The sequence below is a fragment of the Gastrolobium bilobum genome, unplaced genomic scaffold (genome assembly GCF_033153095.1).
Source record: "Gastrolobium bilobum isolate Gb01-03AN ecotype WA unplaced genomic scaffold, APGP_CSIRO_Gbil_v1 utg34599, whole genome shotgun sequence".
Classification (NCBI taxonomy): domain Eukaryota; kingdom Viridiplantae; phylum Streptophyta; class Magnoliopsida; order Fabales; family Fabaceae; genus Gastrolobium; species Gastrolobium bilobum.
The window spans coordinates 126,076-151,619 of NW_026897329.1; the positions used below are offsets into that span (position 1 = coordinate 126,076).

The window sequence follows — 25,544 nt, forward strand, 5'->3', positions numbered from 1 at the left end:
CAATTAAATAAATACATATATGATATTTATCACATGTATAGCAATATTCACACAAATATTAGAATTGCATAATTATAACTATGCTTAAATATATATTAGAATATATATACATAAGTATATAATTATAGTATGGAATAAAATAAATTGCAGAAAAGTAAATTACTTAAATATAAATTGCAAAAATATAAATTGTTGTAATATAAATTGTTGAAATAAATAACTTAAAATAGAACTCGATATCTCATTGGGACTGGTTAGGGGGAGAAGAAAAATAAAATAAATAATAAAATAATATTTTTATGTAGTTTATATTTTGGAAGAAAGAGAGAAGTTATTCTCACCTTTGGTATTTACTTTTGCTTTTCTTATTATCAAGTTTTCTCATTTTAAAATTCCTTTATTTTTCTCTCTATTTTTCTTAGTATAGTTTTTTTTCAAGATTTTTCAAAACCCTTCACTCTTTGATTTTTCTCAATTTTGAATGAATGACTAATGATTTATGTAGTCTCTATGTATAGGAAAAATATTACCATGTCAATTGTAAAAATTAATATGGTAATGATAAAATCATCAAAGAAAATATTTCCATGTAAAATGTCTTGAAATTTATTTTATGATAATTTATAATTGATTTATATATTTTTGGAGTGTAGTTTATGATAAGTTATGATTGATTTATATATTTATTGAGTGTTATTTGTAGTAATTTATAATTGATTTATATATTTTTGGAGTGTAGTTTATGATAATTTATAATTGATTTGTATATTTTCAGAGTGTTGTTTGTAATAATTTATGATTGACTAATATATTTTGGAGTGTTGTTTGTGATAATTTATGATTGAATTATATATTTTAGAGTGTTGCATATAATAATTTTGTGATTGATTTAAATATTGTTATTATTGTAATTTTATTTACAGTTTTCAATAAGAGATAATTAAAGTATTGGAATTTAAAAAGGAAAAAAAATATCATTTACCAAAAATAAAAATAAAAAATGGTTACAAGTATAACAGTTGAATACCAGAAAGGCAAGAAACAGAGAGAGTGTGTGCGAAAGGAAAGACATGGCGTGTCTGTGTGCCAAATCAATGCAGTGTCCAAACTGGCATTGTGGGACCATTCTTACATCACAACTGTTACCAATTCAATTGAAAAAAAAAGAAACTCTTCCCATTAATTACTCTATTATGTTGTCTGAGCCAACAAAACATTGCAGCACAAGAAGAAGAAGAAGAAGAAGAAGAAGATGGGAATGGCGGTGGCAAGTGTTGATTTGCTCAGTGAAAAAGCAGCCATGATGAGAGAGTCTCTGCAGAAGAGCCAAACCATCACGGACAACGTTGTTTCCATCCTTGGTTCCTTTGACCACCGTCTCTCCGCCCTTGAAACCGCCATGCGTCCTACTCAGGTCCCCCTTTTTCTTCACACCCACAAAATTTTGTGATCAAATGTACTTCAAAATGGGTTTTTTTTTTTTTGGAGGGGGAAATTGGGTTTTGTTGGATTGACTTGTCTTTGACTTGGTCGTGATGGAATTTGGGGTTTTGCCACCTGGGGTTTTCTTTCTTGTTTGTTTTTCAAACAACCCATGTGGGGGATCTGGAGGGAGTTTTGTGGATTTATGGCTGTTTTGTTGTTATATGATTGTTAAATTTTGGATCTTTTCATTTGGGGTTTGCAGATTAGAACTCATTCTATTAGGAAAGCTCATGAGAATATTGATAAGACTTTGAAGATTGCTGAGGTTATCTTGGCTCACTTTGATCAATTTCGTCAGGTTGGTTTTCTGGTAAACCATGGTTTTACTAGCTTGCATGCTGTTTGATTCAATCCCCATGATCTGTTTCTCACAAAATAGTTTTGTTTATTTGAATTAAATTAGTCTGTGTTAATATTAAATGATTCATGTGTTTTAACCTAATAGCTTAAGCTTTTGGGATATTAACTATCTTCTTTTTTTGTACTGTGAAGTGCTACAAATGATTCTGTTAAGCTCAACTTTGTACTTTATTAAGTTTGGAAGAGGAGGGACATAAGAAATTTCATATCCACATAAAAAAATTGATTTACTGGATGACAACTTCAGGACTTTTCTTTTTTCTGTAATATACGTGGTCCAGAGTATGTTATATTTATGACTTGTTTCCTGGGGTTCCTTTTCTCCCCCCATTACATTGTTTTATATTCTCGTTGATCCATTATACAGGCAGAGGCAAAAATACGTGAAGGACCACATGAAGACCTGGAAAACTATCTCGAAGCAATTGACAAGTTGAGAAGCAACATTCAGTTTTTTGGCAGTAAGAGGGATTTTAATAGCACTGATGCTGTCATCAGCCATGCTAATAATATGCTAGCTAAAGCTATTTCTAACCTAGAAGATGAGTTTAAGCAGCTATTATCGTCTTACAGGTTTTATTTTTGTGCCTGTTGTTGTTCATCTTTTGGCATCTTAGATGAAAAGTTTATTTGCTTGCATGAACTCAATAACAATTGATGGTTCTGTGTCATCAGATAAATCAATCTTTAATTTTAAATAAAAACGGCAACCTTTGTAATAGTTGGTTCCTCCAACTTCTTGCTGCGACCATTGGATATGTTTCTCGTCATTTTTGGTTTATTCATATATCCACTCCCTATTAAACCCCGACTAACGAGGGCAGGGGTGAGGGCAATCCATTTCATTTTATGATATTCAAAAACTTATATAGAGTCCAATTCATTTTGAAGTGTGTTGGTGATGTTTATGTTTCTTATATTGTTAGTTGCATAATGGTTTCCTTGATAGTATTTATCATAGAAATATCTTGAAATTATTTAAGGATTTCAATAAAAGGAAAGGATAATGGTTACCTTGTGGCATCTTTGACATTTTACCTATAAAATATGGTTATATAGTGAGCATGTGATTTCTTTTCTTTCTTTATTTTTTTTAATGAAAATTCTATTAGTGTTACCATGAAGTTCTTTTATTCTGTGTGATTACAGCAAACCTGTGGAACCTGAGCGTCTCTTTGATTGCCTTCCGAACTCAATGCGACCTTCATCAGGATCACCTGGCCTTGAGGGTGATCCTAGTGGCAAGAATCCTTCTCATCACCATTCTGACCTTCACAACAATAATGCTGATGCTGTTGTATACACACCTCCTGCTCTTATACCGCCAAGAATTTTGCCACTGTTACATGATTTAGCTCAGCAAATGGTTGAAGCTGGTCACCGACAACAGTTACTCAAAATATACAGGTTCTCTTTGTTTAGTTAACTGTTCCATTCCAGAAGGAATAGGTGAAATTGCCTTGCTGTAAAATTCTACATTTGAAAATTTGTAAAAGTAATGTGTATGAAAATTAATTTTTTACCATGTTCAAGGATGTTAGAAGAATATGAAACTAACAATAATAGTCTTGTGAATTAAGCAAGTGTCAACCCTGGAATCAAGGTGATTAATTGGGGATTCATTCCAAGTCATTAATTGATATGAGGCCTGTTATTCATGAGGCTAATAGCTAAATTTTTTGGGAGAGTTGGTCATTGACAAGCTAAATTGAGGAGTGATTGATTTGTGCTAAACAGTTGAATACTCTTTCGTCTAGTATAAATATTTGTGTGTCAGACGCAATGTGTCTCAACCTCCATCATTTTATATTGTCTCCATCCCCGTGTCTCTGTAACTCTTTTTAGTCCTTATTTTTTCTCTTTCTAGAACATTTTTCGATTTGTTATCAAAGTGGTATCAACTACTGTGATGCAAATTCATCCACATCAGAGGAAAATAAAGGAAAAATAAGGAATTCTTTCACCATCAATTTATTTAGAATTAGATTTTTAACTTTAATTTATTTTGAATGTAACCCAAGAGATAAAGCCATATCCTTTTTGGTAATTATATATCTAAAAGTGACTTTTATTGACACTATCCAAACAACATCCATTATGTCTTTCAAAATCACTTTTCAAATAAATGTTTGTAAAAAATTAATCAATTCATTTAAACCCTCTTTTAACTAAAGTCAATTTTTCAAAAACAAGTTTATTCAAAATCGAGTTTACAAACTCTAATCCAAACACACAAAGTTGTTAGGTGAAGGCTCATAAATGGTTTTATTACATCTCTAACTTGCTCCCTCATGCGAGAGCCCTTGGAGCTTGAGCTTGAAAAATGTACATGCCTACCCTACCTTGTTTTGAAATTTAACCTTTTCAACTCTTGACCACTTGATCATCGAGACTCTGGTATCATTTTGAGACTTGAGAGTATGAAAACCTAAAAGGCATATGCTGAACTGTGTTTCAACCATACTTGTCAGTAGCAGTTAGCGGCCGACCCCGAAAATGGTATAGCGGTGTAGCGTTATTGCCGCTACGGTGAAGTATTAATTCCACATATATTATACTAACAATCTAATACTACACAAATATAAATGCTCAAACATAAGAAGTCACACAAAATTAAACACACAATTCCACAATCAATGTCAAATACAAGGAACATAAAGGAAGGATCCAAAATTAAACACAAATGAACAATGAATTCCACAAAATCAAACACATAATTCCACAATCAATGTCAAATAGCCGGTCGCGTCGCATTGCACACCTGTACACGCCTATACCTTTTGCTATCGGCCAGCGTCGCGTCGCGGTTGAAGTGGCTGGCCGCTGCCACATGCTACTGAGTGGTTTAGCGGTGCTACTGGCCGCTACTGACACCTAGGTTTCAACTACACACAAGGATCTGCATATATAATACTTTGGTAATAAATACATGGATCCTAGTTTCCCTAATTTCAATAATTAAATGATTTGGGTTGACTCCTGAGCATTCAATGAACCCAGACGGCAGACACCCAGTGGTAAAGTACATAAAAATACTCTTATAATACACATTTTCAACAACTACTAATATTAGAGATATAATATAAAACCATTTTTCTATCCTCACCAATTAGCTTAATTTTTTGGTAGAGTTGGTTCATGACAACTAATATTAATACAACACTTTAATTATGATTATCACTATTATTGTGTAGAGATGCCCGTTCAAATGTATTGGAAGAAAGCCTCCAAAAACTTGGAGTTGAGAAACTCAACAAAGACGATGTTCAAAAGCTACAATGGGAGATTTTGGAAGCCAAAATTGGAAACTGGATTCATTTCATGCGAATAGCGGTAAAAAGATTGTAGAATTGGTGCTGCGTTTTTCCTTTTCACTTTTATTATTTTTTATTTCGTTAAAATTTGTAATTATCCATGAACAGGTGAAATTGTTGTTTGCTGGTGAGAGGAAAGTTTGTGATCAGATATTTGAAGGCTTTGATTCACTAAGTGAACAGTGTTTTGCTGAGGTAACTACAAACAGTGTCTCCATGCTACTTAGTTTTGGAGAAGCAATAGCCAAAAGCAAGAGGTCCCCAGAAAAGTTGTTTGTACTTTTGGACATGTATGAAATCATGCAAGAGCTCCATTCAGAGGTATGGCTTTGACATACAAAATCATAAATCTGCCTACTATCTCTCTGGTGCATTGGTTTCATAAATTTTATGTGGTCAATTTATAATTTATAATTTTTTATTTTATAATTTATAATTTGTAAAAGGGGGCGAACCAAAGCAGTGGTAAAACTGTTCCTTCATGACTGAAAGGTCATGGGTTCGAATCCAGGAAACAGCCTCTTTGCAATTATGCAAGGGTAAGGCTGCGTACACGGATTTCCTCCACCCCACACTCGCTAGTTGGGTTTAACGGGGAGTGGTTTTAAAGGGGGTGAACCGGAGCAGTGGTAAAACTGTTCCTTCATGACTGAAAGGTCATGGGTTCGAATCCAGGAAACAGCTTCTTTGCAATTATGCAAGGGTAAGGCTGCGTACAAGGATTTCCTCCACCCCACACTCGCTAGTCGGGTTTAACGGGGAGTGGTTTTTTTTTTTTTTAACCAATCCCGGCTTTCCTTATTTATTATAACACTGTTATTGGCTATTTCATGCCACTGACTTTTCACTTGGATTACTATATGGTATCCCTTTTCAGTTGTCTGAGAAAAAATTATTTAGTAATATTAAAAGCCTCTGACAGGTGCTTCAGACAGCTCGTGTCTATAGGCAATTTTATGATCAATCAAAGAATTATAATTCTTTCATTAGAGTGGGGTGCTTCAGACAGCTCATGTCTATAGGCAATTTTATGATCAATCAAAGAATTATAATTCTCTCATTAGAGTGGGTCTGTAGTTATTTTCATCTGCACTAGTTTTTACATTCAACCTGTGTCTCAGGATTTTAAATTAGCCATGGCTCTAATGATTTTTTGAGGAAAACAAACACAAGGCATATTGCAATGGTGTTATAATCTTATTGTGAACTTTTTCACCTGACAATTTGCAGATTGAAGCACTTTTTAAAGGCAAAGCTTGCACTGAAATAAGAGAAGCTGCAATGAGTTTGACAAAACGACTTGCACAAACAGCCCAGGAGACTTTTGGAGATTTTGAAGAAGCAGTTGAAAAGGATGCTACAAAGACTGCAGTAACCGATGGAACTGTCCATCCTTTGACAAGCTACGTTATTAACTACGTGAAGTTTTTATTTGAGTAAGTTCGTATGTGTTTCTGTCTGATCCATATTTTGTAGCCATATCATCAAGTTAATTCTAGCATTCCTTGCTGTGTTCAGTGATGTCAAAGATGTTAGTCACTGTTTATATCTTTTCTTAAATAATTAGATTTTCTAAATTTATTTTACAGTTCTGTGGTGTTTTGCTCATGGACTTTTTAGTGGGGTTTCTTTCTTAGACATACAGTGAGATTGGCATGCCACGTCACGTATCATCAATCTCTTATTTTCTAGGTGTTTTTTGTTATTTTCCTGAGAGGATGCCTTTTATTGTCTAACTTTGTACTCTTCTTTTCTTCCTTAATGAAGTTTCTTTTTCTGTAAAAAAAAAATGTTATTGTATAATTCAAATTTATATCTTTCATCTAATTTGCCAAATATCTTCAATTGGTTGTAATTATAAGTGGGCTTTGGCTTGTACAAGTAGTACTGCACTAGCACTTTAACATAATTATTTATCAGAGTTTGGTGAGGAAGGGAGAGAAAGTGAGAGAAAACTCCATAATATTCTTATGATTGATTACACTATTTCAGATACAAGGGTGCTCTGTTTACAGAGCTCAGTCTGACTCAGATCTGAGTCAGATGCTAACTAAAACTCTTAACTAACTAACATATCTAGAAACACAAGCTAAAAGATAATCCAGCACATTCTAGTGTACAATAAGAACTGTAAAACAGTAATACAAAGATACTAGAAGCTACCCTAATATTATTTGTTAGTATAAATACTAACCTTCTGGCCCTGTTTATACTAATAATTAGGTCAAGACTAGTCTAGTACTTCTACTACAAGCCCAAGGTCATTAATTCAATACGATTCGAATCCCATGCTAAAAAATAGTTATAGACTTAATCTAACCAACCCCAAGTAGTTAGGTTGTTGCAGAAATTATGCATCTTAACTATGGTCCATACAGTGGGGCATTTTGCATCCCCTTTTAGTCTTGACATGCTGTGCTAGTGGGAATTTTTTTTTTTCTTGAAAGTGATTTGCTGGGAAACTAAAAGAAATTAACTAGCCTGAAATAGAAATTGAGAAAATAAAGAAATATGTTTTTGTAAAGTTTTGGAGAAAGATTGACCTTACATGTGCAAAATACTGGGTTGCCTGTCTGTGAGTTTTGAATTTATGTAGAACCAGAGTACTGCGTTGCATTGTCCATGAGATTAATTGTGACTGCGATGGGTATTTCGCCACACCATGTCTGAAGTTCTGCAAATGTGTTGTCTTCAACCTCATCAGATCTTTACCGAACCATCCTGTTGATGATTTGTCTCCAGCTGATTGAAGAATTCCAACTATTTTGAACTGAGTTTTATTTGCCATATCATAAATTATTAGTATCTATGAGGGCATTGGGCAATCCCGTACTTCTATTTCATCGTTTTTATATTTAAGATAAATTTCTATTAAAATTCACTTTTGAATAATGCTTAAGCTTGTGTACTCTCCTGTGCGTGTGTGTTTATAAATTTCGTCAGTATCTTCATCATAGATCTTCACATATTTGACCTGATTAGAATTCTTTAAATCTTCGCAGCTACCGGTCCACCTTGAAGCATCTATTCCAAGAATTTGAAGGTGGAGATGATTCTTCGCAGCTAGCATCTGTAACAATGCGAATAATGCAAGCTTTGCAAACCAATTTAGATGGGAAATCAAAGCAGTATAAAGACCTTGCATTGACACATCTTTTCCTCATGAACAATATTCATTATATTGTCAGATCGGTTCGGAGGTATGTATTTGACATGTATTGGTTGTTAATTTCTTTGAATGGTAGTATTATTGCAAACTCTGGTGGTTCAAAGTTAATTTTCTCCTAATCCTCTTCTATTTTTAGGTCTGAAGCCAAGGATTTGCTGGGGGATGATTGGGTACAACGACATAGGAGGATTGTGCAGCAGCATGCAAATCAATACAAAAGAAATGCGTGGGCGAAGGTGTTTTCTAATGACCCAGCTGACTGCTACATGTCTTGCAGCATTCTTAGATGTTACTTGGATATTTTGTTACGTGATAATATTAGTAATAAAGGCAGATGGTTGAGTGTACTGACTTAAAATTTCATGATGTTTGGTTTCATGTGAATGCTCTATTTGCAATAACATTAATATTTGTTTAAGTTGTTTATTTTATGATATTCTATTTTCTGTTTATTGTTTTTAATCTTCTGTGTGTGTGTGTGACAAAATTAGACAGTGAAAGCCATTGTATTTCTCTTTTCTATCCATTTTCTCTTTTGAAAAGTAATGTCTTCCTTCTTGGTACATGTGTTTTTTTTGCTCTGATCTTTGTAAAATCATTTGGATAAAAGCTCAGAAGTCATCCTCTTTATTTATTTGTAACTATTTTAGAAGGGACTGTGCCATTGCTGAATTTTGATTCTTTCCCTTGGCAGATTCTCCTGTGCCTATCTATTCAGGGCCTTACCTCATCAGGTGGTGGGAGTGGTACTGGTGGTGGTGATGGTGGAACTGGAAGTAATAGTGGTGCTTCAAGGGCAGTTGTTAAAGACAGGTAGCCTTTAAGTTATTTATTTATGGACTTTCGTTTAGGGAAAAGTATTTTCTGTCCTTTTGACACATCAGTTGGTTTTCTTTTGTCAGGTTTAAGTCATTCAATGTTATGTTTGAGGAAATCCATCAGAAACAATCTCAATGGACAGTTCCTGATTCTGAGTTGCGAGAGTCTCTTAGACTTGCAGTTGCTGAAGTCTTGTTGCCCGCCTATAGATCTTTTGTAAAGCGTTTTGGGTGTGTTCCCATTTTAGTTGACTTCAAACTTTATTACGTCATTGCCATCAATTATATATATATATAGATATTTTTTTTTTTGGGGGGGGGGGGGGGGGGGGTTCATGGATGTGAAATGATGTCATTGTGCCCTTTGAGACAAAAATACATATAATATCAAGGGATAGATTATTCTACCTACTTTTTTTTTACCTACCATTCTCCAACACCGTTAGATCAAAATCTCAACTACCTTTATCATTTTTTTCTCCTATTGAGATTTTGATTTAATGGTATTGGAGAGTGATAGACAAAAGTAGACAGTAAAAGAAGTAGGTAGAATAACCTATCCCTAATATCAAATCAAGTTGAAAGATATTATAATAATATAAAATTTTAAAAAATTGGAAGATATCTTTTCTATCCTTAAAATTTAGGGTAAATTATACTTCACCCCCTTGAAGTTTTGTGCAAACCAACTTCAACAATCCAGTGTTTTAAAATCTAGAAAGGGTTCAAGTTATTTGAAGTATATTTATGAAACATGAATGGGTATATAATGTTAGGCTTTAAACTATGTGCAATGAAAGTGTTTAGGATGTAACTTTTAGGGAGGTCAACAGCAACTTATCCTGAAATATATCTGGGCCATTATAGCACAATCATTTAATTGTTGGTGTTACCTGCTTCAACTTTTCTTATTGACTAATTAACCCATCTTACAGTTTTTTTCAAGATACTGATTCACTCTCCTACTCATTTGTGGTTTTTGTATGATATATTACAGGCCTTTAGTGGAGAGTGGAAAGAATCCTCAGAAGTACATCAAATACACAGCAGAAGATCTAGATAGAATGCTGGGTGAATTTTTTGAAGGAAAAAACATGACAGAAACGAAGCGGTAAAGGAATTGTTGATAAGGTAGGCCTGTTTAACTTATGCATGATGGTTTCTTTGTTGTGGATTGGTTTCTTTTCTCACTTTAAGTGGTAATTCACCAGGTTGTATTTGGTGGTGGAGGATTCAAGGAAATGAAAAGGAGTTATCATTTATATCTGATGGGTATTGCAGCAACTTTAATAAGAGGGTGAATGTCACTGCTTGCTTAGATTGCCTGTATAGTTCATTTGATTTCCTGCTTGAGGTGATAGTCTCCAAAGCATATGCATGTTTACTATCAAGTTCTACGTTTTATTGGAGCATTCATTTTAAGAACTATGTAAGCAAGTGATTGTAATTATATGATATTTTTTCTTTCTAGTCTTGAGGGCCAATGCATTGTGAATATGATTTTGGTGTAATACCCTCCCATCAAATTTGAAACGGGACTTTGCAATAAAGATTTAATTTGTAGTATGTGTTGCATCCTTATTTAAACAGGACTTTTTTTTATTAAAAAAAAATTGTTTATATTCCAATTTTGTTACAAGTTTTGTTTATCATTATTAAACTGTAGTAAAATTTGCTACGTAATTTGGGCTTTTACTATGTTCTTGAGTCTTTGATGTATCGTTATTTCTCATTATGATTATTGATTATTCAATTGTATAAAAACTATTAATGAACATACAAAACGTAATAGTGACGGAGTTTGCAATATTTCTCTCTGGGTATATTGTGATGTTAGGAAGGGAAGGAATGGTTCAAAAATAAAAATAAAAATGGACGTGACGGAAAAAGGAACACGCCGTTACGTTTTTTTTTTTGTTTTGTTTAAAATATTAAAAATTAAAGGATTTCTATAATTTTCATAAAAATAAAAAAATTGGAGGATTTCATAAAAATTCTTTGTTTTGTTTCTATTCTTTTATGAAACTTTAAAATGGGAGGAATATTGACTTAAAATCAATCTTTCTTTTCCTTTCTCTTTCTCTCTCATTTGTTTTCTATTCGAACATACCTAATCGACGACAACGTTTTCCTTATCAAAATTGATACTTCTTTCTTTCGTTTTGTCTTAGAGATGAAAGCATTGGAATAAAAAAGTGTGAAGAATTACGGATTACCTAATACTCTAAATAGGGAATAAAAATTTCTTAATCGACATTATGCTCAAGTCTTAAAGGCTTACGTGCTTTGTAGCTCTCGAAATTGGTTTAAAGCACTACTTGAATGATGAGAGTTTAATTGTCCAAATTTAATTAACGATGAAATTAAATAGATTAAACTTAACACATTAGTACAATTTATATTCTTTTCTTGCTGTCTTTTAGGGAGTTAAGTCCCTCCGATTCTGCTAAAGACTATTATTACATGGGAGTGGATTTTTTTTATGAGTTTAAAGTTTCTAAAGTTAATTTAAATAACTTTATTTAATATTCATTAAAATATATATAAAAAAATGTATAGGGTTTATATCGACCTATATGAAGAGAAGAGAGAGAAAAAGAAAACTTCTACCTACTTTTACGTATGTATTTTGATGAACATTAGATAAAATTATCTAAAGTAATTTTAGAAATTTCAATTTTTTTTTATTTAACATGACTATAGTCAAATGAGAGGATTCTAAACATTAAAAAGTGTATTAATGATAATAAAGAAAAAAAATAGAGTAAATACCCAAATAGGTCCCTGACAAAAAATGCGGTGGCTAAATTAATCCCTAAGAAAAATAAACTCGTAAAATAGTCCCCAACAATGTGAAACAGGACCCACGTTAGTCCTTCTGTCAAACCAAAATTGACGGTGTGAGTGACGGTGCTGATATGTCACGTTAAGTGACATGCTGAAGCCCACGTGGAGATCTTGGACGACGTCGTTTGTTGAAGCTCAGCCACCTTGGACACAGTTCTCTTTCATCCAAGAAACATCGTCGTTTGTTTGTTAGGGTTCAACTTAAACCAGAAAACATGGTATCGAATCGAAGGTTGAACGCATGAATTTGGGGAAAATTGATTGACGGTATAGGGAAGGTGGGTGTATACTGTTCGATTTAGGGTTGATCTTTGTGTTTATGCCATGATTATGTCTTCTGGAAGGGGGAGCTCAGGTAGTTCGCTTGGGTCCAGAAGTGGAAGAAGGAGAGCTGCTCCATTGTGTAAATGTGGGAGGCACAATGTTGTTTACACCTCCAAGACACCTAGAAACCCTAATAGTTCATTTTTTGGGTGCCCCAACTTCAAGGTGAGGTTGATTTTTTCATGCGTTATTTTTGGTATTTCAATCTTATGAACTGTATATTTGAATTTTGTTTAGGAAAAGAAGCCATACTGTAACTTTTTTACATGGGTGGATGATGCTACATCTGATACCATGGAGCTGGAAGATTGGACAATTAACAAGTTGGAGTTGAATGTAGCTGAAATGGAGTTCAAGTTGAACTTTTTGGACATGAAGCTCAATGATGAACTGCAACTGGAGGTGAATGACCACAAAAAGAAGATTAATGAGCACTGTATAAAGATTGAAGACATAGCAATGAAGATGCAGGCAGACTTTGAAAGGGTTGAGAAGGAAATGATGCATGTGTGTAGGTGTGCTAGGGTGTTTGCTGGATCCATTATCATTGTCTTTGTAATATGTTTATATCTTTGTAGTAGGGTGGAGTGAAATGTTCATTTTTAATCTGTAATATGTATGCTTCTCTGTAATGGAAAGACCACTGTTGGGATGTAATGAGATGTTGATTGTTCTTAAAATGGTTAATGTCTTTGAACTTGATTGTTCTTAAAGCACAACCTGCTAAGTATTAAGTTATCTGGAAATGCCAATTAAAATGGTCAAAAGACTGTATGAGCAGTAACAACAAGGATTGAGGAAATTATACAGAAGGGGGAATGAGCTTCTGTGGTAACAGCTTTTTGTGGCATTGGTTTTACTGTCATGTTTTGCAGGGACTAATTTGGGCCCCGATGAATTTGTTAGGGACCTATTTGACCTAGTGTAAAATATTACAGGGACTAAAATGGTCCTCGACCAAAATTGTTGGGGACTTATAAGGTATAAAAGGGACCAATTTGCCAAGCAATTTGGTAATGACCCCAAAATTCAGGTATGTTTACACATGACCCCAAAATGACACAGCATACAAAATATAAGCATGACAAGCAATTTGCCAAAGAGATGGTAATGACAAAAACAAAAAATAGTATTGTTTGACAGTATTGAATACAATCAAGACAGTGAATACAGATAGCAACCAAACTGACATAATCTTTCATTCATTTCACATTAATGATAGCAATGAAAAATAGTAATAACATAAGAGATTTAGTAATCTATTGATATCATGTCTGTGTACTTACAATTGGCACTGACATATTAAACCATTAAGTAGGAACATGCCATCTTCCCAAAAAAACAAAGTTTTCATACTTAATATGGCCATAACCAGAGGCATACAAAAAAATGCCATTGGTGAATAATTTAAACAGGGCCAAAACCAAAGTAAACCAAAAAACTGGCCTAATTACAATTCCAAGCTACTGGCCTAATAACAAAAAAATGCCAACTGAGACATTCGAACTGGCCTAATATCAGTGATTACAATTCCAAATCAGTTATATGGGGCTGGCCTAGGTGGCATGAATCCTGGTGTAGTCATGAAGCTTATGAATCTTGCTCTGGTGCCACTGCTGTCTCACTGGTCACTGCCTCAGCAGGATTGCATGGTGGTGGGCTGCTGGCTCTTGGTTCAGCTGCATTTGGTGCATGCTGGCTGCTTGTCTCTAGTGGAGGGCAGCCCTGACTCATGCTCATGAGGATCTCTTCAACTGTCCTTGACTGGCCAACTTCAACATTAACCGGTTTAGTTTTTTTCTTTGATCCACCAGCAGGTCCCTCACATGTCTTGGGGTAATGACCAGTCTGACCACATTTGGAGCATTGAACTGTGTAAGTCTTCTTAAGCTTCTTGTTGGTCTTCATAAGCTCTTCAGTGGGATCTTTCTTGCGATGTTTTTTTGGACGTCCAATAGGTCTTTTCAAGCGTGGAGGAAGTGGTTTTGGGGCATCACAAGCTGGCCAATATTGTTGGGAATTGACTGGGTTGAGAGTGTGTTCATAAGTGGCATGCAAAGCATCCACTGTCAGCCATTGGTGAACATGATTTTCCACAGGTTCATTCTTGTGTGCAATGGCAGCAATGGCATGTTCACAAGGCAATCCAGTCAGCTGCCACACATTACAACTACAAGTTTGTTGAGTTAAATTCACCCCAACACGTTGACCCTTTCCAGATACTTTATAGAGATCTTGGACCAAGTTTCCAGTCCATGTTGGTGTCCAAGAATTGCTTGCAACCTTCAACTGGTCAAGCCTCTTCTGCTGTGCAGGTGCTATCTTACCCCTAAAGGTTTGTAGAATCCTCTTGTGTGCTGCCATCCTTCGCATTATGTAGCACCTCAATTCCTCACACAATGTTATTATAGGTTTGTCCCTATAATTCACAATCTTTGCATTCCACACCTCAGCCATATTATTCGTGATATTGTCACATTTAGGCCAGTGACTGTAATAGGCCTTAACCCAACACGAAGGGTGTATATTGTCAAGATACTTCCAAGCTGGTTCGTTTAGAGTCTTCAGCCTTTGCATGACCTTCTCAAATTGGGGAACAGTGGTGCATCTAGCACATTCCCATAAAATTCCTCTTGTCTCTTTATCCTTCCACTGCTTGATGAAGTTCTTCCATACATGTTGTACACAGAACCTGTGGTGTGAACCTGACATAATTTCCTTCAAGGCTGGGACAAGTCCCTGTATGTGAATGACAATGAATAAAAATTAAAATACAATCTCAAATCAACATGAATAATATCAGCATGTATAAGGGGAATTTACAGTGCTGGATTTTTAAGTGACCATATTAAAAGAACTGTTGTAGGGACCAATTTGTACCCCCGATAAAATTGTTAGGGACCAAAATGGTCCCTTCTGTTAAAGAACAAGGACTACAATGGTCCTCGATAATATTTGTGGGGGACTAGTTAAGGTTATTAAACATCATTAGACAAGGCAAACAGAACACACATACCACATGATTTCATAAACCAGATACTGCATGACATTGGCAGCAACAGAGATGAAAAAATTGTAAACAATCCACAATATTCAATAAGATCAATGACAACAATGGCAACAACAGAAGCTTGCTTGCAAATATTCATTAACAGCAAGGCAATGGCAACAACACAGAACACACATACGAAGGACATCAAATAGAATACTACATGATCATCAATGACAGCAACCAGAACAAACAGGACAAACTTGGCAATCCAAAATATTCATTAACATCACCAAACAAAATTACTAAGAACAACTTCATCAACAACAGGACTATGGCAAAATATTCATTAACAACCAAAATACAATTAAGTATGACAATTCTATATGAAATAAATAATTGGAAGCACAACCAAAAAAACCTTACCTTCTGTTGATCCGAAATGAAGTTCCAACCAAATACTGCATGGTCCCCTAAATCTTCCTGTAATAATGTCAGAAACCACTTCCAATTGTCCTTCGTCTCACTATCAACCACGGCATATGCAATCACATAGAATTGTTTGTTTGCATCTTCACCCACATCACTCAATAATTGACCTCCATAATAGCCCTTCAAAAAGCATCCATCCAACCCAATTAAGGGCCTGCATCCAGCTTTGAATCCCTTCTTACAAGCATCAAGGCAGATGTACATTCTGTCAAATATTGGCAATGATTGTGGAATAGGTTGGGGGGGTGACTTGCAATTTGCAACTGGAGCCAGGGTTGCTCCTCAACAGTTCTGCTAAATATTCCCTTAATCTTCCATATTGCTCCTTCTCACAACCTTCAATGGTCCTCTTTTCTTTTTTCAAAGCCTTACTTACTTTCTTCATATCCAAATGCACATTGTATTCCTCCTTCATGTGCTCAAATGCCTCTGTCCTTGTCATCTTGGGCTGTGTTACTATTCTCTTCTCCAATTTCTTGGCCACCCAATCTCTTGTAGCCCTTTTATTCTTGAAGACTCTGCAGCATGTATGAGTCTCTTTAAAAGTCTTAACTTGGAATGTGCTTTGCTTACTGTTCCAGGCACAATACACCATCCATTCACAGTCTTCTACACTGGATTTGGCCCTTACTCTCACCTTGTCATTCTTAACCCATACGAAGTTCCTCCCAAGACTGATATTGTAATCTTTTACTGCACACTTAAATTGGTCCAGATTCATAAACTCCATACCAAGTTCTAAATAGACATGCCCAAAAGAAGCTTGCTCATTGAACTTTGGCATAACAGGTCTAACATTCTCATCATCATCACTTGAATGAGGAGTCCTCAACTCCTCGGACAGATAGGTATATCCTTCTTCCTCAAATGACATCATGGCTTCCTCTTCATCAACTTCTTCAGATTCAGAGTCTTGTATTGGGGCATCCTTCTTGACTGCCTTCCTCCTTGGGGTCTGTTTTGCAGGCCTTTCTTTCTCTACAATTGGCACTGACATATCATCATCATCATCTTCTGAATCATCCTCAACACCAGGTGGGGGAGGCTTGTAAACCTCATCCTCTGCACTTTCATATGAATCTGAGTGTGAGGTAGCATGGTCATCATCTGCATTATCTTCTTCAGACCCATAACCAGCATCCTCTGCACTGTCTTCATCATGGTCCGAATTGATCCCATCATCACCTTCTGCATTCAGGTCATCAGCAGCCTGTGCATAGTCTTCATCCAAATTCATCCCATCATCACCTTGTGCACTAAGGTCATCAGCAGCCTGTGCATGATCTTCATTTTCTTTGACCCCAACATCACCTTGTGCACAACCTTCATGTGAACTGACCCCATCATCAACCTCTTCATGGTCCTCATTATGTGCTGAATTAATGATATTATCCTCTTCACTGTCATGTGTAGGTGAAGCAAACTGGGGAATTGAGATGCAGCCCTCAAAGTAGACATGTATCTCATTGCCATTCCCTAAAGCAGCCTCACATATAGCACACACATCTGAATCTGTACTAAGAGGTCTCAGCCCCAGATCCAAATCGGGTACCTCAGGCTATAGCCACATCATCCTCTTGCATTTTTCATACCCATATTGCTTAAACAGGGTGTCAAGGTCACGAATATTGCAGTAGTCAATGTCCATCTCCGGCAATGAGTCCACCCTTCCATATATATAGGTCATCACTCCATCTTCATCTCTGATAAACATACCATCGTGATGATAAACAATAACTATGTATTCAGACATCTGTCAAAACCAAAAAACCAATCCTATCATTAAACCATGAAGCCACAGACTTTGAAAGTGTTAAACAATACAAAGCAATAAAAAAGAAACCTTTTTTTATGGATGCAGACATGTATTCCAACGATTAACATGGGATTTTTAAATGTTTTTAAATGGGTCAACCATGGCAGGGACCACACCACCCGGTTGCTACTTTCTTTTAAAACAAAACCCTAAATGGAAACATGGACCACAATGTTCCACTTCGTGCATAAAAAAACAAGCATTAAACAAAAGGGAAACAACATGGGGACCACAACCATTAAACAAAGGATGTCAAACAACAATACAAAAATGTTTCAACATATAAATACTCATACCTTTTTGAACGGTATGCTCAGCCTCACAAAGTCTCCCAAGTTGTCTTTGTCTTCCACTGGTTCCCTTCGATTCTGGAAGAAGTTTGTAATATTCCAAACGCAGGCACCAGGGTTTACTCCACGGTCTTCTTTCTTTGTTCTCAACAATGAAGTGTCGATGTTAGAAGAGGGGGAAAAAGAAAAGTGTCCAACGGTTAGGTGAGGGGCAAAATTGGGTTTTACAAAAAAAGATTGTCCAAGGTGGCTGAGTTTCAACAAACGACGTCGTCCAAGATCTCCACGTGGGCTTCAGCATGTCACTTAACGTGACACATCAGCACCGTCACTCACACCGTCAATTTTGGTTTGACAGAAGGACTAACGTGGGTCCTGTTTCACATTGTTGGGGACTATTTTACGAGCTTATTTTTCTTAAGAATTAATTTGGCACCGCATTTTTTGTCATGGACCAATTTGGGTCTTTACTCAAAAAATTAAGATAAAAAATTATAAAATGATCACCATTCATCCCTTCTTTAATAATTAGAATTTTCTCACATAATATGTTGGTGATAAATACGATTTATTCAATTATTATTATTATTATTTTCTCCCTCAAGCTGTATCAATGTCTGACAGGTAACTTGTCAAATTCTCCTCCACTAGTAACGTGTGGATCGTTAGAACTTAGAAGGGGTTATATTCAAATTCTGGCGGCTGAGGGACTAATAAGCAATTTTGGTTCAGCGAGTAAGCGACGAAGCTGACTGGTGCCGTTTTAAGTGAATTCTGAGGCAACAGCCACGTTGAGGGCCAAAGCGCCACGAATGTTAGTTAGTACGGTTCTTTTCTTTAAGTATTTTTTTGTTATTAAATAAGTCCTTTTATAAAAATGAATGTGATGACAGCAAAACACTTCGCTCCCTTTCTCAAACTTTCTGTTTGGCTTCCGAGAAAATTTGCAACGAATACTTTCTCAGCTGGTAATCCAACACTATTCATTGATATTGTAAAATTCATTATTATTATTATTATTATTATTATTGATTTCTTCGTAACTTAATGGCTTTTGTTTTGAAGGGATGGAGAGCAGTTATAAAGAAGCATGCGATTCCGGTGCAAAGAAGCGTTGTGCTGATCGCATAATTCCTCACATTCTGCGTCTGTGAGCACTCTCTCTCTCTCGCTAAGTGCATAGAACATATTCATACTTAGCTTACAGCGAGGATATAAAACTATTATGAACTTCAAGGATAAGAATGTAATTATATTTTTAGTGTTTCTTCTTATGAAGAAATTCGTGACAAGTTTATTTTTAGAAAGGAGCAAAGTCCTAGTGTGCTCTGATTTGGCTTATGTTAGGTTATCAAGACTTTGACATAAGAAAACAATTTCCAGTTTGATAAAATGATTTGTGCTTAACAAGCTACTCTTTCAACTACTGTTGTATTCTTATTGTCAGGATCTTGATGTTGTATTTCAGGTATGGATCCTGTGCTACATCTCACGACTTTGAAATCTATGCCCCGGATGCTTCTTTTGAGGATCCACTTATGTGTGCGCATGGGTATGCATTTTATTTTATTAATTTTTTGTTTTTGTTTTTCCTGAATTAGACATGCTAAATGCCAAAATGACACAATCAACGGAGGGTTTTATTGGAGTGGATGAATATTCTTATATGATGTTATACATTTGGATTTGGTGTGATATCAAACAATTGGAAGGTTTAAGTTTCTTGTTTCAAGTGTTCCATTGGAAAGGTAGGTTAATAAACGAATTTGGTTTCGAGCTGCTTTATCATTGAGATCTTATATTGTGAAAATTGTTTGATGCTAAAATATTTTTATAGAATCTCAATCTGGAAAAAGGAGGAGGCTTGTTGTTTGTTTATTCTTCCTGATGCTGAAATCATGGAAATAAATGCAGTCAGATTTTATAATATTAGATACAATATGCATGGTTTTTTTCACAGAACGAAGCTATATGCTGCCTGCAATCGTAGTTCAACATTGACCTCTTTATGGTATTATTGTCACAATTTGACTTTCTGCAATGAAAACCCAGCCTCTAATCAAATCTAGGAGCTATTTGGTACAATAAGCAATAATCCTAAATTCAATGCACAAATGTGCATACAATCAGTGGCCATACAGAACTAAATAGAGTTGGAAAGAACAACTTCCACTGCCCATCTTTTGTATTATTTTCTTCTACCAAAAATAATTGGCTATATTTTGCGTATGGCTCCTTCCCCTGATATATGTGTAATGTGTGGTGCTAGCTTAGAATCAGTCCCTCATATAGTCTTAGTTTCTTAAATTGTTCAGCTGTGGATCTTTATGGAACTCCTTATTTGGCATTTTTGGTGAATGTTAGGTGTGTTCTAGGTTCCTCCCCCAATTCATGGTGATTATTATCTTTTCATGGTTTTGATATGTGGCTATGTGCAACCTATGCTACACTTTGGTGCAGTTGGTTGGAGCGGAACTCTCATTTTTAAGGAGGTTTATTCGGCACAACACTTGATTTGGGATAAGATTAAGCGTTTGGAGTCTATTTGATTTGCCTTTTTCCTTGGTTGTTTTCTGTTTTTTTTTCTTTTGTTTAATAGGATTCCTTGTCCTCTATTCTCTTTGTAATTTTTTTCTCTCTTTCTTATTATTATTTTTTTTTGGTACAAATTGAATTTCTTCTTTTATCTGCACCAAAAAAAAAAAAAAAAAATGCATGCAGGTGGTTTTTTTGTTTCCGGTATTTGATTGTCACATAAAGCTGTGCTTTAATGTTGGTCCAACATTGCATGACCCACTGGCGACTGTTATACTCTATCATTACTTTTATCCTATACCAGCATATGGTCTGTTGCAATAATCTAAATCTATTGACGTGTAATAGCAGTTATCTCTTTTGTGCTATTCTTTCAAGCATGGTTCCTACTATGAGATTATTGAAATTCCATTTTACTTATGGATAAACTGTTTAGCTTCCTTGTTTTTTACTTCTTATGGATAAACTGTTTAGCTTCCTTGTTTTTTACTTCTTATGGATAAACTGTTTAGCTTCCTGGTTTTTTACTTTCCTGTGTACACCCATTCAAGAAAGCAATAAAAATTGTTAAATATATGGAAATTGTCTTATATAATTTAAAATATTGATACTGCAGGGTGAAGCAGATCAAATCAGCATTCTATTCTCTTCCCAAGGTTCTCATTACTTCATGCTGATCACCATTTTGTCTCTTGCTTCATGTTGATCTTAATTTTGCTTCAGACTTTTTGGATTTTGCAACTCCGCTAAATAGAATCCTTCCCCATGGAATAATAGGCTGAAAGTTTTGACACGTAAGTAGTTATAAAAAAAATTAGTAATTGCCTTAAATCAGAAAATTGAGATTCATCTCTGAAGAATATCTGTCAAAAGAAATACCAACTTTTGTTCAATATATTAATTGTAATGTATCTGTGTCATTTATCAGCAATGAATTAGATTCCATTCTTGCTTTTATTTGATCTTTTTTGTACTCATAGAAAGGGTAAACGAAGGAGAGCATTATAAGTTGTTGCATAATAGAATACTTCCTGCTTGCAAGGTTTTGTCCTTTGTATCTCTCTCTTTAATTACTAGTGTCACCAAAGTTGAAGTAACAGTGAAGAACATTGAGCATGTATCATGCTAATGGATCATCAAGCATAATTAGTAAGAAATTCTCTTTTTTTATTTTCTTTAGTATAGAAGAATTTTTTTAAAATAGTAGAAATCTTTGTTTAATGTTTGTTAGCAGATTGGTTGTCTCATTCTTTTCTTTTTTCTTCCAAATGTTGAGAAAATTTCTAAGTTCTTTTTTGTCTCCATATACCTTAGGTATTTAGTGAGTCAAAGATTGTGGAATACAGTGTTGAAGAAAATATGGTTTCACAAGGAAAAGTAGAGGTTAGTAAATCTGGTGTCACTTAATGTAGTATGAGCACTTTTATCTGTTGTTCTGCTCATGTGCTTGCTTGATCTCTTACTGGAAGATCCAAATTCATGAATTTGCATACAGATATTAATTGACAATAAGCAATACTATAAATTCTGGGGGAAGGATATACATATGGTATCACTAATCAAGTTGTATGTTGAGGAGGGTAAAGTTATTCGCCATGAGGACTGGTATGTATTAATCTCCTGAACACTGCTGTCTTCTGCTTTCTTTTCTATTTTTAATATTCAATTTGACATTTTAAGATTCATTTCTCACTCTATTTTTGTCCGTACTGAAAGAAACTGTTCACATTTTATCCTATATTGCCCTAGGATGATATTTTTGCCACTGAAGAGAATATATTTGCAGATTGACTGTTGAACTGGATATTGTTTTACACATAATCTTGCACCTCTATTCACTTAGTCGTGATAAAATCTCCATACCACTTTGTGTACATATATATACTTGCATCTGCATGTGCGAGAAGAGTAAGCGTGCTTTTTCATACAAACTCATGACTGTTGGTATTAAGTAACACTGGAAGTCATTCTGACTTCGTGGTTGTTACAATTGTATAAACCAATCTTGGGCCTTAATAATGTGAACTTTTTAAATCAAGTTATTCTTCAACGAAGTTATTTACTTAGATCTTGATGAGTTTGCGTTTGAGTACTTGAGTATAGTAATAGATCACAAAAGAATTAGATTTATGAGTGTATCTCCACTCTGATGTAGAAGACATATCTAATTTGACTTAATGAAAACCTCCGATAGAATAGAACTGAAAACAAAAGATTCCCACAGCAGAAAGTAGATGAAAAAATGAGATGTCTTTAGATTCCTTATTACTTTGTCTATAATGATTAAAAACTGAAATTAATTTGATTTAGAAATCAACTCTACTCAAATCTGGGGGGGGGGGGGGAATGGAAAATAATAAAAAGTGCAGTCGGCAATGTAAAAGGATTTCGTTTATAACCCTAATTAATTCACAAATTTTGTGATTCCAAATAGACTCTTGGGAATCATACTAGGGAGACATTAAAGAAATAAAGCTATAGCATTATCCTTGCTGAGAGATATAAAAATAATGGAAGAATCATGAGATCTTGTACCACCAATGCTTACACTGATCAAAACTCTGCTTTATAGTAAATTTTTATTTTAAGAATAGGAGTGGCGGAGATCTAATTTTAGAACTTGTGGTACTTCCAGTTCCATACGATCTTGAACATTGACCTTAGTGCTCAGATTGTTAACCCAGGGTTTTGCAATGGTGTTTATTACCGTAATGTAGTCTTTGAGAACTTGCAAACGGATTTTAGGGAATATTTGCGAAAGGGCCTTGCTCTTTTTTCAGGAGTGCCAGACCTTTGTGTACCCACCGTTAAGCTCATTTTTACACGATGGTTTCATTAAAGCATCTCATATTAGTTTCCTGTAATGTATACATGAAAGTACTATCATATTTTCTGTCACAAGTAAGATGAACTCTTTTTTTAGAGTGTAGTTTTGGTCATGCGAATTCTGTTTTAGAGTAGAGACACTATCTGTTGCATCCATTATTGTACAGGGATGTCATCGTAGCTTGTGATGCTAATGTAAATTATTTCTATAAACAATAAATTATATATCATTATTTCTTATGGCTCAAGTAAATAATTCTTCTACGTACCAAAAAGTAAATATTTCTTCAATTTTAATAAACAATGTAAGCATTAAGCAAAAATAATTCCTCCTGTGTGACTAAATTTGAAGTTTACATCAAATAGGTGGGACAAAAAACCAATTTCGAATAGAGAAACAGTAAAGCTGCCACTGCTTGGCCGAGTTGCAGAAATGACTCGTAGGGGATCAATGCTGGCAACACATGTATTTATGAGGTTTGGGAAGGACCCAACTGTGTGATTGTGTGAATAACTAGAATAGCGAAAATATTTTGAGCTTTTTATTATACATGGGCTTGTATGTGAGACTTGACAACATATATATCGTCGCGTTTATACATTCCTGTGGCTTTGTGAATAATAGAATGCTGAAACTTTTTTTTTTTGGTATATAGAATACTTTAGTATGGAACTTAATTTGATGAACTCTTAGTTCCAATCCCAGATCAATATCTGCTTGTTTCCTATTCGTGTTTATAATTCAAAGAAGCATATTTATACTACATTCTGTGTGGCCTCCCTCCCCCCTCTTTTTCTTTTCGGGTAAAGGCTCTTTGTTTGTGTCCAGTGTTTGTACTTTTTTTTTTTTGGGTACATACCAGTGTACTTTATTATGTGTAACTTGTGGTAATACTAGTTTGGTGCTTCACCGTTTGAAATCATTTGGTGAAGTTGAGAAGGTTGAAAATGAGTGAAAATGGATTTGGAAAAAAAAAAATTGATTTTAATTATTATATTGTATGTTGAAGAGTGAAATGTCACTTTCAATTTACTTTCATGATTTAGGGGTTTGTAAATTTTTGCTGGGTGAAACATAGATGAATTGCCCTACACTTTTAAATATTCACATTTTTTTTTTGGGTTATGATGAGAGCACCTAAAATCGATAATTTTATGCAAATTATTCGAATTTCTTACCGTTAGATTAATCCTAATAACTTATTCACATCTTATTTTTTAAACTAAGCAACTACCAGTTCATTTTCTTTATAAACATTTTCTCTACTTTTCACGTACTAAAACAAGAATAGCCTACATTATCACATGGAGGAAAGACTTCGACTTTGTTTTGGGGCTGCTTGATTGAGCAGGTGAGAACTGAAAAGATGGAAAGTTAATATATTTGGATGAAAAAGATGAGAGAGATTGTTATTTTTATATTTTATTTCATCTAGACTTTATCTTGTGTAAGTATGTTTCTATTTGTTATCATCATATTTAATTATAAAACATTTAATTATTATTACTAAAGTTTATCATGCTAGGATTGAATTAAGTGTAAATTCTGTCGCTTGATATGCTAAAAATATTTAGCATGAAATAGATTGAAGAAATCGAAAATAATTTGAAGAAATAGGAAGGAAGATTGAATTCTTATACCTTTATTTTCGCAAAGCACTTTGTTTTTTCTATCCTCACCTCACCTAATCAAAACAATGAAGGACCAAAAAAATCTTTATAAGCTGCGTATCATATCATCGTTAACTTTTTTTCTCCCATTCTCGTTAACTTCCATGGCAACCTCCCTTTTTGACTGGTCATCTCCAATGTCTTAGCCTTTAGAACAGAGGCCACACCTACACAACATTCCCTCCCACTAAAATTTCATGGATCCATATATGTTTGTCTCCAACTAGTTTAAGGATCCAAGGTCACTGGACAGATAATGTTTTGAGAAATTAGGCCCACAATTATACACTGATTATTGAGAATTCTAGATCCGAGAAATCCCTTACTTTCATGCAAAAACTCACTTGTAATAGAAAGAAGAGTGGACTGAAAAGAGGGTGGCCTTCTACATATAAAGGGAACACAGCCATTCAATCTTTTATTGTTTTCTCTCTTTCTCTCCTAAAGACTGCAAAAGCTAAGGTGTGGAAACTTTGTCTACATGCCAATATCATGTGCCCCTATCTTCTTGCCTCAAAAGTTTGGGGTGCTGTGGGTTCTCTAGGGTGACAAAGAACTGCAATATTCAAAGCAAAGAAGCAAAAGTTGCATTGCCTTTGAAAAGTATG

The 25,544-nt window shown here is 34.8% G+C and overlaps 4 protein-coding genes across 4 annotated transcripts; 3 read left to right on the forward strand and 1 right to left on the reverse strand.

Moving 5' to 3' along the window:
• Positions 1-1,125: 1,125 nt before the first annotated feature.
• LOC133306031 (exocyst complex component EXO70A1-like) lies at positions 1,126-10,678 on the forward strand. The gene is made up of 13 exons (XM_061506298.1): positions 1,126-1,414; positions 1,688-1,783; positions 2,213-2,418; positions 2,995-3,252; positions 5,040-5,178; positions 5,268-5,480; positions 6,390-6,595; positions 8,162-8,359; positions 8,465-8,564; positions 9,023-9,141; positions 9,231-9,377; positions 10,144-10,277; positions 10,358-10,678. Exons 1-12 carry the CDS (start codon positions 1,253-1,255, stop codon positions 10,259-10,261), a joined length of 1,962 nt encoding a protein of 653 aa, XP_061362282.1. The 5' UTR covers positions 1,126-1,252; the 3' UTR covers positions 10,262-10,277; positions 10,358-10,678.
• Positions 10,679-12,317: 1,639 nt separating this feature from the next.
• LOC133306019 (uncharacterized protein At4g04775-like) lies at positions 12,318-12,908 on the forward strand. The gene is made up of 2 exons (XM_061506284.1): positions 12,318-12,482; positions 12,555-12,908. Exons 1-2 carry the CDS (start codon positions 12,318-12,320, stop codon positions 12,906-12,908), a joined length of 519 nt encoding a protein of 172 aa, XP_061362268.1.
• Positions 12,909-13,907: 999 nt separating this feature from the next.
• Positions 13,908-16,002, reverse strand: LOC133306020 (uncharacterized). Its single transcript, XM_061506285.1, has 2 exons — positions 15,733-16,002; positions 13,908-15,056 (listed from the first exon to the last, which is right to left on the reverse strand). Exons 1-2 carry the CDS (start codon positions 16,000-16,002, stop codon positions 13,908-13,910), a joined length of 1,419 nt encoding a protein of 472 aa, XP_061362269.1.
• Positions 16,003-18,774: 2,772 nt separating this feature from the next.
• Positions 18,775-23,916, forward strand: LOC133306035 (uncharacterized). Its single transcript, XM_061506307.1, has 7 exons — positions 18,775-18,872; positions 18,970-19,054; positions 19,373-19,456; positions 21,056-21,095; positions 21,754-21,822; positions 21,935-22,044; positions 23,632-23,916. Exons 1-7 carry the CDS (start codon positions 18,782-18,784, stop codon positions 23,765-23,767), a joined length of 615 nt encoding a protein of 204 aa, XP_061362291.1. The 5' UTR covers positions 18,775-18,781; the 3' UTR covers positions 23,768-23,916.
• The last annotated feature ends 1,628 nt before the right edge of the window (positions 23,917-25,544 follow it).